The 18,317-nt window shown below is 42.9% G+C and overlaps 2 protein-coding genes across 7 annotated transcripts in view; both read left to right on the top strand.

Annotated features, from left to right (window-relative positions):
• The window catches only part of TSGA13 (testis specific 13), a 39,592-nt gene extending 30,897 nt beyond the window's left edge, over nucleotides 1–8,695 (top strand). For all 4 annotated transcript variants that reach the window (XM_060196565.1, XM_060196566.1, XM_007524214.2 and 1 more), the window contains 3 exons: nucleotides 1,360–1,502; nucleotides 4,390–4,502; nucleotides 8,524–8,695. In XM_060196565.1, the coding sequence (XP_060052548.1) occupies nucleotides 1,360–1,502; nucleotides 4,390–4,502; nucleotides 8,524–8,693 (426 nt within the window). In that variant the 3' untranslated portion in view covers nucleotides 8,694–8,695. The remainder of the gene's footprint in view (nucleotides 1–1,359; nucleotides 1,503–4,389; nucleotides 4,503–8,523) is intronic.
• A 271-nt stretch (nucleotides 8,696–8,966) lies between these two features.
• Nucleotides 8,967–18,317, top strand: part of COPG2 (COPI coat complex subunit gamma 2) — a 153,892-nt gene continuing 144,541 nt past the window's right edge. For 2 of the 3 annotated variants that reach the window (XM_060196567.1, XM_060196568.1), the window contains exons 1-4: nucleotides 8,967–9,121; nucleotides 10,484–10,536; nucleotides 11,269–11,349; nucleotides 15,860–15,931. In XM_060196567.1, the coding sequence (XP_060052550.1) occupies nucleotides 9,085–9,121; nucleotides 10,484–10,536; nucleotides 11,269–11,349; nucleotides 15,860–15,931 (243 nt within the window). In that variant the 5' untranslated portion in view covers nucleotides 8,967–9,084. The remainder of the gene's footprint in view (nucleotides 9,122–10,483; nucleotides 10,537–11,268; nucleotides 11,350–15,859; nucleotides 15,932–18,317) is intronic. The other variant, XM_007524210.2, reaches the window with a different exon arrangement.

Here is an 18,317-nt window from a genome sequence, read left to right as displayed (position 1 = left end):
CCCTGATTGAGCGCACACATTATCACGTGCAAGGAACTCAGCTCAATTTCCTAGTCCTCAACTGTGGTGGGGAAGCTTCATGAGTGGTGAAGCAGTGCTGCAGGTCTCTCTCTCTCTCCTCTCTCCTCCTCTCTCCTTTCTCAATTTCTCACTGTCGTATCAAGTAATATACCAAGAGCTTGCATCAAGCACCAGTGATGATCCTGGTGGGGGGACAAAAAGGTAAAGGAAAGGAATAAATACAGTCAAGAGAAAAGAGAGCTGATAGGAGACAAGATATACAAACTTCAGCAGTCATTCTCCTTAGCTGGTGTTATCTTAGGTTCCAAATAATTTCCCATGCTGGCTTTTCAGTTCCCGTGGAGCTACTGATCCTTTGTAGCCATATGGTTAGCTCTGATTTGATTCCTAGGCACATGTGCCCTATTCATTGAAATAACTTGAATGGATTCCCAGAGGTGTTTAAAAAGAATGAGCACTGGATGAAAAGGACACGATTGAGCAGAAAATATTAAAAACAGAGGTCAAAAAATTCTAAGATGAAAAAACACAGTGTGTCAGTTGATTAGTATGCCCAGTATTATTTCATTTAGCAAATACTTCCTATCCCTTCCCACCATATACCAACAGCATCTGAGCTTTTGAGGGCAAGGGTCACTACCTCAGACCTTCTCTTCATCCTCATAGTGCTATTTGAACTATATTTGTTTTGTTTGGACTGTGGCTTCTGTGTATAGGGAGAGAGCTACTAGGCAACCAAAGATGAAATAGATTTTATTTTTATGTATAGGAAGATTGACTGTTTGATAGTGATATTGTGGAGGGGATATGTATGTCAGGTGAGTGGTGAGACTGGATGATATTTAAGATTATTTATTTATTTATTTATTTATTGCCACCATGGTTATCATTGGGGCTCAGTGGCCGCATAATGAATCCACCACCCCCAGTGGCCATTTTCTTCCTCCTTCTCCTCTTCCTCTTGTGGGTTAAGAGTGTTCTGCAGACACCTATCATGGGGAGATGAGAGATTGTACCCATGAGTCAACAGTCATACTGTAAACTACTAATTGCCACAGAAAATGATATAAATAAACCCTGGGTAAATCCCTCTGCCATTCAAAGACTTACTGGGCAAGTTCAGTCAACTAGGAAACTAAGCTTTGGACATGTCTTTTGGCAACGAAACCAATTAATATTAGGTTCCTTCAGGGAACTGTTTCTTCTTGTTTTGGTTCCCACATCTCTATGCTCCTCCATGGCAGGTTTTGTTGTACCATTTAGGGGAACTGGACCACTGTCCAGCTTTCATTGTCCCTTGATGAACTTCTTACTTAATTCTTCTTCTCTTTGTTACAGGGAAGTGATCACCACCCCAGATATACTGAGAACCTCTACCTCCCAGGGATGACTCCGTCAAAAACATTTAGGTCTGAACGGAAACCAACCTTCCCTGTGACACTGTTGGAAGAACTTTCACCGAGGCAGGAGCAATGGTTTAGGTGAAGTCAGAGCTCTGGCTCTTGTCTTGCCTGCCTGCCATTGTTTCTTTCTTCTTTCTTTCTCTCTTTCTTTCGTTCTTCCTTCTTCCTTGCTCCCCTCCCACCTTCCTTCTTCCCTTCTTTTCTTTCTTTCTTTCTATCATCTTATTGGGAGGGGGGGTTGTTAATGGTTTATAGTGCATTTTTCTTTCTTTCTTTTTTTGACTGTGCACTTTAAAAAAAAAAAAAAACATTTTGTCTATGGCCATACCATCCTGAACATGCCGGATCTTGTCTGATCTCTAAGCTAAAAAAAAATAATAATAATAATTCCATATTATTTTGTATTTTTACTAGTGACTTATAAGATTACAAAATAATAGAGGTGTAGTTCCACACCGCTCTTACCACTAAAGTTCTATGCCTTCATTTTGCCACCCCTCAGCAATAATTGCTATAGTTTTCACAAGGTCTTAAATATGGGTTGACTATTTTTTCCAAATTCATTTCAATCCTTTATATTCCATATATGAGTGCAATCACCAGTAGTTGTCCTCCACTTCCTGACTTACTTCACTAAAAATAATCATCTCCAGTTCCATTAATTTTTCTACAAAGGACACAATATTGTCTTTTTAAAATTGCTGAGCAGGACAGTACAGTTGTTGATATATAGGTACATTTTCTCATCTCACCATTGTTGTTTTCGACGGGTTATGTTGTTTTCGCCGGGCTGGCTTCACGGGCGGGTAACAGACGACCAGGGACTCATGGTTGAGCTGTACGCAGTATCTCTTTATTCATGCAGGACGCAGCACAATCTAAGACGAGCTAAGCTAAACTCAAGGTACTGTAAAACTCACAATGCTGTCTTTATATATACTTGCCAAGTAGGGTGGAAACAGGATGTGACATAGAGAGGGTGGAGAGAAAAGTGGTGAAAATCAGAGTGTGACAAGGAGGGGGTGGAGCAGGCGAGAATCCTATCACTGAACCACCAATGCCCTGGAGGGAGGGTGGAACTTGTTAACAGTGGTTATGTAAATAGAATGCAGTGGTTATGTAAATAGAATAGTGTTAAGCAGGGGGGATTTAAACCAAATGAAACAGAAGGGGTCTCATGCATACCAACACACCATGATAGGTATCTGTAAAACACTCTCATCCACAACTTGAGTCCTTATTTTTCCAACTATTTCCTTACTCTTGTAACTCTTCTTGGCAAGATTTTACCTTTTTTTTTTTTTTTTTTTTTTGCCTCCAGGGTTATCGATGGGGCTTGGTGCCTGTACTACAAATCCACTGTTCCTGGAGACCATTTTACCCATTTTGTTGCCCTTGTTGTTGTTATTGCTGTTGTTGTTGATGAACAGGACAGAGAGAAATCGAGAGTGGAGGTGAAGACAGAGAAGGGGAAAGAAAGATACCTGCAGATCTGCTTCACTGCTTGTAAAGAGACTCCCCCCACCCCCCGCAGGTGGGGAGCCAGGGGCTCAAACCTGGAACCTTGAGTGGGTCCTACTGCTTCGCACAATGTACACTTAACCTGGTGCACTACTGCCTGGTCCCCCAATTTTTTCCTTTTGTCCATCTCTCACTCTCCTTTTCTTTCCTAGCAGGGTTATTGCTGGGGCTTGGTGGCGGCACTATGAATCCACTGCTCTGGGCAGCCATCTTCTTCTGAGGACAGAGAGAAATTGAGAGAGGACAGGGAGATAAAGAGATGGAGAGAAAAACAGAAACCTGCATACCCACTTTACTGCTCGTGAAGCATCCTCCTGCAGGGACTTGAACCTGGGTCCTTGCACTTGGTAATATGTGCACTTAACCAGACGCACCACCACCGAGCCTCCAACAAACAATTTCTTCAATGCAGGGAATATGTGCAGTTGTATAATAAGACACAACTTCTCTCCGTCAACCCCAACATAATTTACTGCCCCCTGCCCCATGAAGAGAAACAGCAGTGCAAAACCAGTTTCTCACTGAATGATCTTTCAAGAGAGTAGAAGTAGTTACAGGTCTATACTTTGAGGAAATAGAAAAAAAAAAAAAAATCCCCTAAGTGCATGTTAAGGAAATAGTGTTGTAACTAGTGTGAATGTTTTTAAAATTTCTTTATTGGTGGATTAATGGTTTATAGTCAACAGTAAAATATAGTAGCTTGTACATGTGTGATATTTCTGTTTTCCACAAAATTCTACCCCCAGCCCCCAGCTAGGTCCTTCTCTGTCACCATGTTCCAGGACCTGAACCCTCCCCTGCAACCCCAGAGTCTTTTACTTTGGTGCAGTACACCAACTCCAGTCCAAGTTCTGCTTGCTGTTTTCCCTTCTGATCTTGTTTTCCAACTCCTGTCAATGAGTGAGATCATCCTAGATTTATCCTTTTGTTTCTGACTTATATCACTTAACATGATTTATTCAAGCTCCATCCAAGATGGGGTGAAGAAGGTGAATTCACCATTTTTAATAGCTGAGTAGTAAGTATTTCATTATGTATATAAACACAACTTACTCAGCCACTCATCTGTTGGACATCTGGGCTGCTTCCAGGATTTGGCTATTACAAATTATGCTGTTATGAACATAGGTATATACAGATCTTTTTGATGGGTGTGTTTGGTTCCTTAGAATATATCCCTAGGAGAGGAATTGTGGGATCATCGGGTAGGTCCACCTCTAGCCTTCTGAGAATGCGAGAGTAGATTTTGGCTTTCCTTTGAAGATGTAGAATGCCTAGGTTCTAGAAATTTCTCTCGTCACTGAACAATACTCCTACTCTGGACAAGTGAATACTAAGTCATTGCTCTTTCTTCTCCAAAATCTGAGTGTGTAGCTGACTTTAAAGTGACTGGTTCCATGATACCCCCATCCTCGGGTATACTAAATGAACTTTCTTTGCTAAGGTTTTCCACTGACAAAGATTTCATGAGTGAAGGCCGGTATTCACAACTCCATTCCCTGAGGAAACAGAAAACAATGTACCCTCAGCTTACCTTTGCTCCAGCAAGGAGAAATGGTAAGTTTTCTCTTCCTTCTCTTCTTTCTTCTGTAGTTTATTTCATTTGATAGGACAAAGAGAAATTGAAAGGGAAGGGGTAGACAGAAGGAGAGAGAAACAGAGAGACACCTGCAACACAGCTACCCCACTTGTAGTGTTCCCCTTGCAGGTAGGGACCTCAGAGAGGCTTGAACCCAGGTCCTTAGAAGTGGTAACACAAATGCACTCCAGCGCATCATCACCTCACCTTCTTTCTTTTGCAAAGTGATAACTTACTTGACTGGGCAGGAGGGGCCACCTTGGGGATAAGAGATAGGGGCATATGGACAAATCTCACAGTAGGTCTGAAGACCATTTTTTCTGTCAGGTTGAAACATAAGGACCAATGGAGGCACAAGTATTGCTAGGTTTTGCCCCCTGTTTAACACCTCACCTTTCAAGAAAGTTCTAGCTTATCGTTAGAGTGTCTGCCATTTTTTATTAGTGATTTAATACTGATTTACAAAATTATGAGATACAAGGGATATAATTCCACACCAGAGTTCTATGTTCACATTTCCTCCATTGGAAACTATAGTAGTCTTCCCAAGGTCACAGATATAGGTTGATATAAATATATGCCAATTTTTTCTATGGTCCTGCCTTCTATTCCTTTCTAAGTCACACCTATACCTATTGCTACTTCTGAATGTCTTTCCTTTTCCTCTTTTCTCTCCGGGTCTTGATGAAATTGGAATTCAGAGCCTTGTGGTCATCTTCCCCCAACATTTCTCCCCCTCTAGGAGTATAAGCAAAAACTCTTTTTGGGGTGCAGAAGGTGGAAGGTTTGGCTTCTGTAATTGCTTCTCTGCTGGACATGGGTGTTGGCAGGTCCATCCATACCCCCAGCCTGTTTCTGTCTTTCCCTAATGGGGTAGGGGTCTGGATAGATGAGATGAGTTTCCAGCAAGTGTTGGTGAGGTCATTTGCCCAGGGAATTCAGGATGGAATCATAGTACCACCTTCAACTTGATGACTGAAAAGTTGTAAGATATAAAGCAGGAAAAAACAATAAAACAATAAAAAGGAACCAAAAAGTAAGAATAGAGCAGATGAGAATAGGGATCTTAGGGTGGAGAAAAGCTGGGAAGTCTATTTTAGGTATGTTCTTAGGGGCCCATGACTTTAGTGATTTTTGTTTGAACTTAATAGCTTATATACAGGTGTACTGTATATAAAAGTAATAAAAGTACTGTCTGGGAAGATGTACTCAGAGTTGAGAATACCTCCCGAATTTGAGGCCAGATGCCACAAACATAATACTGGTTTGGATAAAACAAATGACACTCAGCACTAACAACTGGGAGAAAGCCCAAGCTTATAGCCTCGTGGTTCTGAAATTATGTGTGTTGGATGACCAAGGATGGCAAAGGCATGAAGCAATCTCTAGGATAACCTCTCGGAACAGGAAAGCAAACTTTAGAGAGATTCAGAAGTTGCTTGAGGACAGAAAAAAACCTTATCTGGAAGACATAAGCTTCCAATACATGAGTTTGTATTCACTGTTCTGAAATCCTCAATGGGCCCCAGCTGCCTCTGGAGAAAATTCAAGTCCTTATTTCTGTCATACACAGCCTCTTCATGATCTGGTCCATCTAAGTGCTATTATTAGGGCTGGGGAGATAGCTTAAGGCTATTATTGTCTCAATTTGTGAGAGTAAACAAAACTTCATAAATATGGAGAAGTATAAAGTATGGCAGAGAGTGATTTAGGTTTATTTCTTTTTTATTTTTTAACTTTATTTATGTTAATTGGTAGAACAAGAGAGAAAGTGAGAAGGAGGAGATGAGGGGGAGATAGAGATACCTGCAACAATGGTTCACCACTTGTGAAGCTTTCCCCCTGCAGGTGGAAACCCCTGGTCAGTAGCTTGAAGCCAGGAAACATGTACACTTAATCAGGTCTTCCACCACCCAACCTTGAGTGGTTTAGGTTTCTTTGAAAGGAAGTTAATGCTAGGTTCAGCCTCAAACCCAGTTTGAACTCCTTTGTACCTCCTAGCAAGTTGCCATCAGTTTCTATTTTTTGAAATGTCCTTACCTACCTTCACTGTCTTGGCCTAGGATTCCCACAGACATGCCCCCAAAGAAGAGGGAGAGGGGCATTCCTTTCTCAAAGTAGGCTTATTTTCAAGCCCAGAATAAATAAGTAAGAACTTCTTCTTCCTCTTCCCCTTCCCCTTCCCCTTCCCCTCCTCCTCCTCCTCCTTTTTTTTCCTTCGAGGGAAACTCCACCCAGAAGGTAAGGTTTGGTCTTTGCAAGCCAAGTGAAAAAAACAAACAAACAAACAAACAAAGACTGGTGAGATAGCTTACCTGGGAGGGGGTCTGCTTTGCCATGCTTGTTCCCCAACTCTCCACATCACTACAAGGGAGGTATTATGGCAATGGAGAGTTTCCATGCTATGGTCTCTCTCCCTCTCTCTGTGTCTCTCTGTCTGCTCAGAGCAGTGAAACCCTAGAAATAAAAAACAAAGACCAACCAAACAAATAATGTAATAATTAACAACAGATTTAGTATAATTTCAGTTAAATTTGAAATGACAGCTAAATCTATATGGGGAGGGGGAGAGAATTTCTCTAGAGTTTAGTTTAATCAAGAATTTCTCTAACAGTCCTGCTAGGGATACACTCAATTTACCTTTCTGAATAGAACACTTAATATCTCAGCCTGCAGCAGGGATTTAAGGTGCCTTTCTTTACAGGTTCCCTCAGAAAAAATGATTGGGTACTTGCTTTAGGATTGTATCTAAATAACCCATTATAACAGGTGCCTTTTCTAAATAAAGACAACTTGCTGTGAAGTAGAAATAATGTCTCCACGGCAAGTAAAAAGAACTGCCAGCCCCTTCTTAGCCAGTAATGGTCCATGTTTACAAGGCATCTAAGTAAAGATTACAAAAGACTGGTTTGGGTGTAGGCTGTGAAGGGCCAGTTAGAAGGCTAAGAGACCTCGACTGAGGTGATAGATGTTGAAGTAAGGAAACCCATTTGAGATACTGACAAAGCATAAATGCATGCAAAAATGTGGGGAGGGCTGGGAACAAGGAGGTTCCACAAAGGGAGCTTCCCAAGGATATGCAGAGATTGAAAAACTTCGGATAAAGTGATGGCGCTGAAGCCAAAGGTAGAATGCTTCTTGGTTACATATCTAGACACAAAACCTGAAAACACCTTAAAATGTTTTAAGTGTTACATACATCACATATACGTGTATTTGAAAATGAAATCCTTTTAAAAATATTTATTTTGATAAGACAGAGAAATTGAGAAGTGGGAAAGGCGATAGAAAGGGAGAGAGAAACGGAGGGAGAAAGAGACACCTGCAGCACTGCTCCACTGCTTGTGAAGCTTCCCTCTGCAGGTGGGGTAGAGGGACTTGAATCCAAGATCTTGTGCATAGTAAAGTGTGCACTCAACTTGGGTGTGCCACCACCCAGCCCCAGGTAGAATCTTTTAAAAAATGGATGGAATTAATCCTCCAGGTCTCTAAACCACCACTGTGTCTTTTCTTTTTCCATCCTTCCCTCCTTTCTTACCAGAACACTGCTCCATTCTGGTACAGTGGTGCTAGGGTTTTAATGTGTGACTTTCGGTGCCTCTGGCATGAAAGTCTCTTTGCATAACCCTTAGGCTATATCTCCCCTCCTTAGACCAGGTTTTGAAGAATGGAAGAATCCAGAATTCTAAGGAGGGTTGAGAATGACAGTTCCTGGCCCCAAATCCATACTCACAGTGAAGAGTAAAAACCAGGCCCTTTGAAGCCCCCTCCTAGTGGGTCTTTTTCAGGCCTCCCATTAAGTCTACTCCCAGCCCTCTGGAAATTCACTTTCACCATGGTATCCTCAATGCTTCCTTGGCTGCTCTGCCATGTATAGTCAACCCAGGTTTGAGTCTGGCCACCACTGCATTGAAGCTTCCGTGCTGTAGCCTCAGTCTCTCTCTCTGCCTGTCTTAAATAAATGAATGACTGAATGAATGGATGTGTGCTTCCTTGCAGTTTCCAAGAAGTTGCAGAGTGAAACGTGGACTTCCAAGAGATTTTCAGAGCCCCTAACCCTGTTCTCGCTCCAAGAGGAGAAACCCACCAGGGTGGCGCCTGGGGAGAAAGCCTTCCGCTATGGAAGCGCCCGCCAGTGGGTGATTAAAAACGCCACTGTCCTTCCGTGAAAGTTACCCTCCAGGCCTGTGTCTCTGGTGGGCCTGGGGCGCGCCAAGAAAAAAAAAAATCGAGTCACTTTCCGCCTCTAGCGGTGTGTCGGGGAGGTTCGCAGGGTTCGCACCCGGGTCCCCGGGGCCCTCGGCCGGCCCCGCCCCCCGCGCCGCAGGGGGAGGAGAAGGGGGCGTGGCCACACCCCCGGGGGGCCGGAGCGGCGGGCGAGGCGGCGGGCGAGGCGGCCGGGGAGGGCGGGCCTTCCCCCCGAGTGACGGGACGGCAGCCCAACCGGCGCCGGGGCTCGGGGCCGGCCTTCCTGCAGTCGCTTCCGTTCTCTGGCTGCGGCGCCTGGGCACCGTGCTTAGCGGTGGCGGTGGGTCTGGGGCGCCTGGGAAGTCATCCAAGATGATTAAAAAATTCGACAAGAAGGACGAGGAGTCGGGTACGCGCTGGGCTGCTGATGCCCACCCTCCCTCAGCCGCGGGGAAGCGGGGGTCCCCCCACCCCGTCTCCCTTCCCCTGCCCGCCCGCCCGCGCACCCGGCGCGCCACCTGCTGCGGGGGGCCTGCGGACCTGGGGGCGTGGGCGCCGCGGGGCTGGAGCTGCCGCCGGCCCCTCCCTCCGTTCCGGGGTTCCTGCGGGGAGGGGGCTCAGCCCCCGGCCCCTCCCCCGGGCCTCCGAGCCTCCCCTCGGGCCCCGCCCCCTGTGCCCCTTCCCCAGCTCCCCCTCCTCTCCGGGTGCAGCCCCTCGCGGACGCCGCCCCCCGGCTCGCCTGGAGGAGGGGGCGCCCTGCTCTGGCGGGGGTGGCGGGAGGCTCCCCACAATGGGGGGGCGGGCCCTTCGGCAGGGGGCGGAGGGAGGGGTGCGCCGCGTGAGGCTTAAGGGGCCGAGGGTGGGAGGGGTGTGTGTGTGCTACAACCCTGGGAGTGGGTCTAGGGTCTGGAAATTGTGTCACCTTTGAGGTGTCCCCTCCTGGGGAAGGGAGGGCTGGGGAGGGGGCAGTCTCTGTATGTCCGCCCTCCAGGGGCCAAAATCACATCCCCCCTTCCTTTCTCACGTTCCTCCTTCTGCAGGGTCCCTGAGCTCATTTCATGCACAGACAAACACCCCCCCCCCCCCCCGAATTTCGGAATGGCTTCTGGATGCTCATCTTTTGGGCCAGAACAAATAAGGGAAGAGATGTCAAGCCACCTTTTAAAATTTTATTTACTTATTATTTTTTTAAAGTACAAGTTTACATGTGTGATTTCTGGTGGTTCACAAACAACGATGATAAATGCTGGTGGGCTTAGCAATGGCGCGCGCACACACACACACACACACACACACACACACACACACACCCCTTTTCCAGCCTCCACGATGTTATGATTCCCTGGTAAATTCTGCCTTTTCTGTCTCTTAGGAAATGCGAAAAGCACATAAAATAGCACTTGTCTTTATGGGACTCCAAAGGGTCTTGACACTATCCCATTTATCTTAGTTGTGTGGACATGGCAGATATTTGTAACAATCATTAAAAAAAAATCAAAAAAATCAGGAGGTTAGGGTAGGGGACTAGAGAGATCATTTAGGTTTGCAGGGCACCAGCAAAATTGAAGTTGGAGATCTTGTATGATGTCAGCTATAAGCTGGTACCAGCTGCAAAACGATTCTCTTTGATTCATCTGCATGTCATCACTATGATGAGCAAGTGATCTCCTCACTTAGGTGGGATTCGCCCAATATTCAAAACGCTTAAGTAGAAAGTAAATAAAATGGTCTAAAGACAAGCTATTAAAGACCCTTTTGTTTTATAATATAGGCAGTGGCTCCAATCCTTTTCGGCATCTGGAGAAGAGTGCTGTCTTACAGGAGGTATGACTAGAAAATGTATTGCGTTGTTTCTATTCCGTATTAGAACCCCGGGGATCTTGAGCTTGTGAGATGCAGTGGTTTGAAATAATCAAAGAATGCGACGGATGGCAGAAAATGTAGACTTGAGAAGGAAAGGCAGAGGAACTACTACTTACCTAGAACATAGAGGAGTCCATATGTATGAAGACAAAAACATGTTGAGAATTAAAAAAAAATTCTAGACAGGTGTCCATTACAGAGTTATAGATATTAAATTTATTTGTATTTAGATGATAAAAAGATTGTGATTCACATATTAGGAAGTATAGTGGGGCTGGGGAGACAGCATCATGGTTCTGCAAAAGATTTTCATGCCTCAGACTCCAAGGTCCCAGTTCAATCCCAGTACCACCGTAAGCCAGAGCTGAGCAGTGCTCTGGTACTTCTCTCTGCATCTCTCAGTAAAAAAAAAAAAAAAAAAAAAAAAAAAAAAAAATATATATATATATATATATATATATATATATATATATATATATATATATATGGTACAGGGTGGAAAATCAAGGCTGTATCTAACAATTTGTCATGCACCATAATAAATTTAAAGCTGTAAGCAGCTAAAATTATTTGGATGTTTTGATGACTGTATGTTATGGCCCTTATTAAAGTTGATTTTATGTAGTCTGGAAAGAATAAGTTAAAATAAATGCATATTATGTATCAAGCCACATTGATTTTTTTTCTTCATAGGCTCGTCTATTCAATGAAACACCCATAAATCCAAGAAGATGCCTGCATATTCTTACAAAGATTCTCTACTTACTGAACCAGGTAGATTATTTTGATTTTCCTTAGATTTTATATCCTGGAATAGGAATACGTTAACACCCAGTAGATGTTAATTCACTTCATTAAATCTACAGTGTTTGACAAACATAATTAAACATAAAGCTTCTTAAAGAATGGGACTATAGAATATAATTTTTTATTCACAAGTTACTAAGCCAGCTAAACACACAGTAGATTTCAACACTGATTTGAATTTAAACAATATTAAATGCTAAAACAGATTTAGCTTTGTTTTATGCCCTTCCATAAATAGAGAAATCACAGACTCTAGGTAGTTGTCCTTTGGGGAGAGAGATAGGACATATAATAATGATTTGAAAGCTTTGGTTTTTAATATTTAGATTTTATGTTTATTTTCCCTACTCTGCCATTACTGACAATATGATTCTGAGTTTAACTGTTTCATGTTTTAATAGCCTTTTCTGTAAAGAGAGATTATGATAACACCAGTTTTATTAAATTGTAATGTTCAAATGAAGTAATAAACATAAAGCTTTGAGCATACTCCTGGAAACATAGCAGACATCCAGGAATAGTCTTCATTAAGTCACTTAGCAGATTATTTACTACAGGCCTGCAGTGTCTTAGGCACTATGGCAGACAAACCAGGAACAGTAATTGCCTTAATGGAACATACATGCTATTTGCTATTATTGTTCTTAGTTTTATTTTTCTTCTGGTTTATTTATTTATTTATTTTTAACTTTCAGACTAAAAATCCATATGAAAAATGGAGGGCCTTAGAAAATAGAATTAAAAAAATTAGTGATGTAATAATGGTTTATAGTATTCTAGTTGTAGTAGTTGTACACTCTACTCCATCAAAGTCCTGGCCATTCTGCACCCATGATAACACCATAAATTTCACAAAGTCTTAGAGACAGAAAAGTTGCTGCTTTTCCTCCTCTTTCTCTTTGCAAGTTCATGTGCTTCAATTCTCTATATTCCCCCAGTGAATGAAACCACCCAATAGTTTTTTTTTCACTTCCTTATTAACTTCACCAATCATAAGCACTTCCAGTTCAATCCAGAAAACTATATATATACATATATATTTTGATTTATTTTTTATTGGGGGAATTAATGGTTTATCTTTGAAGATAAACTACAATAGCTTGTACCTGCATAACATTTCCCAGTTTTCCATATAGCAATTCAACCCCCACTAGGTCCTCCTCTGCCATCATGTTCTAGGACCTGAACCCTCTCCCCCACCCCCAGAGTCTTTGACTTCGGTGCTGTATTCACCAAAGATTTGTGTTTTCTCAGATTCTCACACACATACACCCTCAGGTGGGTTACAGCTAGTGCCAGAGTGAGAGTGATGTCCAAGTTGGATTTCATGGTACCGTTTTATCTTTGCTAATGTTTCATGATGGAAAGCCTCATCCACATACATTGAATAATTACATATATTGCAAATGGAGACTGAGCAACAAGTACATACTTTATTATTCTACGTGTGTGTGTGTGTGTGTGTGTGTGTGTGTGTGTGTGTGTTTGTTTAAATGAGATAATGTTGTTTCACAGACCTGTTTATTTAGGGGCACATTCCATACCTCTTCAACATATGCCTCACCCACTACTAAGTGCTAATCTCTCCCCAACACAGTACATACTTTTACACTTTAAAATAAAGTTTACCTATTTAGAAACATAGCCTTCTGTGGTAGCATTTCAGGAACACTTAAGGCAAAGTCAATTTGATTTAACTTTTCACAGCACTCATTGTATCTTACTTAGTTGGCTAAATCCCTCATATAAGCAGAATTTATAGAAATTGTAGTTCAAGGAAGCTTACACTCTTTTTTTTTTTTTTTTGAGAGGGTGAGAGACAGATAGAGACACCTGGAACACTGCTCTACCGCTTGTGCAACCTTCCCCCTACAGGTTTGAACCCTGGTCCTTGGACTCTGTTGGGTGAGCCTCCTCCTGGCCCACAAGCATGTACTTTTATATTGGCTAATTCCTCTTTGATTGATAGGAATCTTGTTGAGACATTTCATTATCTTGATTATCAAGTTACCAACACAGTTTAATTAACAAGCACAGTCAACTATATAAACAGGTTTGGGCACCTTGGTTTTATCTTCTGACTGCTTGTTGGTGGAGTTTATGGAAGAATATGTTAAAGCTTCTATTAGAATTGACATATGTTCATATATGTTCTCTGAGTTTTAAGGAACATAGAGACTAAAGGTTTACTAGTACTACTGAAAAGTACATGAAATTCTCTCCATCAGAACTCAGAGAGAAGAGGACAAAAGGAAGACCATTCAGAAGTAGTAATAGGTATAGTTGTGACTTAAAAAGGAAGAGAAGAGAGAGTCGTGCGGTAATGCAGCTGGTTAAGCGCAGGTGGTACAAAGCGCAAGGACCGGCATAAGGATCCCGGTTCGAGCCCCCAGCTTCCCACCTGCGGGGGGGGGTGTGTGTGTGTGTGGTGGTGTCCCTTCACAGGTGGTAAAGCAGGTCTGCAGGTGCCTATCTTTCTCTCCCCCTCTCTGTCTTTCCCTCCTCTCTCCATTTCTCTCTGTCCTATCCAACAACGACAACATTAATAACTACAACAATAAAACAACAAGGGCAACAAAAGGGAAAATAAATAAATATTAAAAAGAAGAAAGGAAGAGAAGGCAGGACCACAGGAAAAGAAAGGGTGGGGTGGGGGGGATATCAGCAAATATAGACAGATACTTATAGAGCTAATAGTCAACCCATATCTGCAACCTTGGGAGAACTACTGTAGTTTCCAATGGAGGGAATGGGGATACAGAACTCTGGGAGTGGGAAAGGTGCGGAATTATACCCTTGTTATCTTATACTTTTGTAAATCAATATTAAGTCACTAATAAAACTTAAAAAAAAATACATGGAATTATCTGTACTCAGTAAATATGGAAAAGAATGAAATCTTCTGTTGGTACTTTCAAAGTTTCTCATAAAAATTTGATGATTCTCATACCCATGACAGCTGGAAATCCAGTTATATTCCTTTGTGAAATTAGAAGCTCTGAAAATTGATTGACCCTAACATCTTATAGGGTCGCTTTTAATGGGAATATTAAATATTAAAATGGTGTCTTCAGGTAGTTTGAGATCTGCGGTGTTTTGCTCATGCACTGTTTTGAATACTAATAAAGTAGATTATCTAGTGCTTTGCTGCTCAAAGTACCATGCAGTTGCCCGATAGGTTGCATTCATGTCATCTAGAACTTAAAGTTTTGATCCAAAGCATGTTTGTAGGGGCTTAATCCACAATTTTGAGATCCCACTAGCAGCCCTGTGAACTTTTGTATCACAAATCTGGTTCCTGTCCTTTTGGTTGGTTCCTTGTTGTCATGTTTTCTTAAGATTTTTAATAGATGCCTCTTTACTGTTTGTTATTATGCCCCTGCAGTGTGTCAGGCTTTATACTGGGTACTATGCAATAGAAATGTATACAATATGCTCTCCACTCGTAGTAACATTCTATTCTGATTAGGAGCTCTACCTCCGTATAAACCATAGTTATTGCTGTGTGTGTGTTTTTTCTCCTAGGAAATCAAAATAATTTCTACTAAAAAGTTAGCATCCTAGAACTTTATTTATTTATTTATTTATTTATACAGGGCCTTGTGTGTACAGAATATAGCTAAGTTGCCTGCCTGACCCAGTTTGGGATTGGCTGTGGCTAGAGAAATACCAAAGTACTGTTCCACCATCCAGGGAATTCTGTCTGTTTTTATCCTGAGTGCTGATACCATGGTACTCCCATATGGTGCTAGGGATCAAAGTCAAAGCCTTATGCATGGGAGGCATGGACTTTAACCACTGAGCCACTTTCTAGGCTCTCTGTAGAATCTAGAGTGTCTAGAGCTCCCCAGATCCCTGCCCCACTAGGGAAAGAGAGAGATAGGTTGGGAGTATGGATCGACCTGTCAACACCTATGTTCACCAGGGAAGCAATTACAGAAGCCAGACCTCCCACAATGATCCCGGGTTTATACTCCCAGAGGGATAAAGAATAGGAAAGCTATCGGGAGGGGATGGGATATGGAGCTCTGGGGGTGGGAATTGTGTGGAAATGTACCCCTCTTATCCTATGGTCTTAATAATATTTCCATTTTATAAATAAAAATTAAAAAAAGAATGTCTAGAGCATAGTGAGTGATATTACATAATTTAATTAATTAATTTTTTGCCACCAGGGTTACCACTGGGGCATAGTGCAGATGGGGACTGGAGACTTGGCACCTGAGTCCATACACGCAACTGGTGTGCTACCATCCAGCTCCTCCATCATTTTCAATAAGGAGTAGGCAAATAATCATGCAGATTTATAACTAGAAAGCTAGAAAAATAGTAGAGATCAGTTATTTACAAAGACATTTTTTTTCCGAGTACTGAATATTTTTTTCAGAAATGGAAAATCCTAAGTGTGTGTGTGTGTGTGTGTGTGTGTGTGTGTGTGTGTGTAGTAATTTAAGTAATTGTTTTAAATTTTATTCAGGGTGAACACTTTGGAACAATGGAAGCTACGGAAGCCTTCTTTGCAATGACTCGACTGTTTCAGTCTAATGATGTAAGTCATTTTCGCCTCTCAGGCTGAGGAAATTCCTCTTGTGTGCTTTCCTTGGGGGAACGAAGAGTGTTTCAAATAAGAAAGGTTGCCTGAAAATGTTTCAGACTACTTAAAAATGGTTTATCTCCATGAAACTTGTAACTGTTCATTAAAGGATATGTGAACAAAACAAAAGGAAAAGAAAGGCAGCCGACGAAATAGCTCACTTGGGTAGTGCGCTGCTCTGCCATGTGCACCACTCAGGTTTGAGCCTGGCCCCCACCGCACTAAGGAAAAACTTTGGTGCTGTGGTCTCTTTCACTCTATCTCTCTTCCTCTCTCTCTCTCTTGAAAAAAAAAAAAGGAGAATAAAAGTAATAAAAAGGGGTAGGACAAGGGCCTGGAAAGTGGCACAGTGAGGTCATAACATGAGGTCCTGAGTTCAACTCTTGGGATTGTCATGTGCCAGAGTGATGCTCTCCTTTTCTACTATTTATTTATTTATTTATTTATTTATTTATTTATTTATAATCTTTATTTATTTATTGGATAGAGACAGCCAGAAATCAAGAGGGAAGAGGGTGATAGAGAGGGAGAGAGACAGAGACACCTGCAGCACTGCTTCACCACTTGTGAAGCCTTCCCCCTGCAGGTGGGGACCCGGGGCTCGAACCTGGGTCCTTGTGCATTGTAACATGTGTGCTCAACCAGGTGCGCCACCACCTGGCCCCTCGTTCTCTCCTCTTATCTGCCTGCCTGTCTGTCTAGCTCTGTCTGTCCATCTCATAAATAAAGTATATTGGGTGATGGTGTTCACTCACGGATCTACCACGAAGTCCAGTTCCTGGCGTAGTATTCCAAGGAAAACTGATAGAGAAGATAGAAGTCTGCCCCGTCTCTGGGCTGCTGCAGGATTCTGCTGGGCCTGGGCTTGCTGTTGGTCCCCAGAGCTGGCTGTCGAGAAGAGCCGAATGCAGAGCAGGAAGAGGATATAGCCGAGGGGAAGGAGGAGGAGGACAAACTGAAGCTGGCAGCACTGCCCCACCTGCTTCTCATTCCCTTAAACAACCCTGGTTTTCTGAGTTCTGTAACCTTCTTCCTCCTCTTCCCCTTCCTTTCTTCTTTTTTCTCTTTCTTTTCTTTTTTCTTCCTTCCTTTCTCTTGTTGGTTTATTATGATTATTATTTTTGTTGCCACCGGGGTTATCACTGGGGCTCAGTGCTGTCACTAGGAGCCCTCCACCACTCCTGGTGGCTTTTTCCATTACACATGATAGGACAGAGACAAATTGAGATGGGTGGGGAAGATAGAGAGAAAGAGAAAGCTGCAGACCTGCTTTACTGCTTATGAAACTTCCCCGCTGCAGGTAGGGAGTGGGGGCTTGAACCCGGGTCCATTGTGGATGGTAATATGTGCTCTTAACTGGGTCATGCCACCCCCCAGGCCCCACCCCCCTTTTTTTTTTGCCACCAAAGTTATTGCTGGGACTGGGTGCTGGCACTATAAACTCAACATAACTGGCGGCCATTTTTTCCTTCTCCCCCCACCCCCTTCTGTTTTATTTAATAGTACAACAAGAAATTAAGAGGGGAGGGGAAGTTAGAGAGGGAGAGAGACAGCAAGACGCCTGCAGACCTGCTGCGTGCTAGTGAAGCTTTTCCCTTGCAGGTGGGGAGCCGGGTCCCGAACCTCAGGCATTGCACCTGGTAATGTTGGCTTAACCTGGTGCACCACCACCTGGCCCCTTTCTGGTTTTACTTTTTCTTTCTTTCTTTCTTTCTTTTTTTTTTAAAGGTTTTAAAATGGTTTATTTTTAATTTGGTGGACTGAAACATTGAAAGAGGTGGGGAGAGAGAAAGACACCCATAGCACTGCTTCCCCACTTGTGAAGCTTCTTCCTTGTCATAGGTAGGGATGAGGGACTTGATCCCTGGTCCTTGTGCATGGTGACATGTTCACTCAGCCAGGTGCACCACCATCCCAGCCCCCTGCTGCTGCCTCTGTCTCTCAAATGTAGCACGTATTTCTCTTTTGCCTAACTCAGAGCCATGCAGGAAGGGGAACTCTTGGATATATGTTTTTCAGACCCCTTATTTTATTGGGTACTTATGTTCTTCTTTTTACCAGAACCCTGGGGTGCAGGGGATTGGACCTGTGACTTCAGCCCCTCAGGCATGCACATCTTTTTTTTTTTTTTTTTAATTTAAAAAAGGAGACATTAGCAAAACCATAGGATAAGAGGGGTACAACGCCACACAATTCCCATCACCAGATCTCCGTATCCCATCCCCTCCCCTGATAGCTTTCCTATTCTTTATCCCTCTGGGAGTGTGGACCCAAGGTCATTGTGGGGTGCAGAAGGTGGAAGGTCTGGCTTCTGTAATTGCTTCCCCGCTGAACATGGGTG

The sequence above is a fragment of the Erinaceus europaeus genome, chromosome 8, assembly GCF_950295315.1.
Source record: "Erinaceus europaeus chromosome 8, mEriEur2.1, whole genome shotgun sequence".
NCBI lineage: Eukaryota > Metazoa > Chordata > Mammalia > Eulipotyphla > Erinaceidae > Erinaceus > Erinaceus europaeus.
The sequence above is the reverse complement of the archived record's forward strand: the minus strand, read 5'-3'. Positions and strand labels throughout refer to the sequence as shown.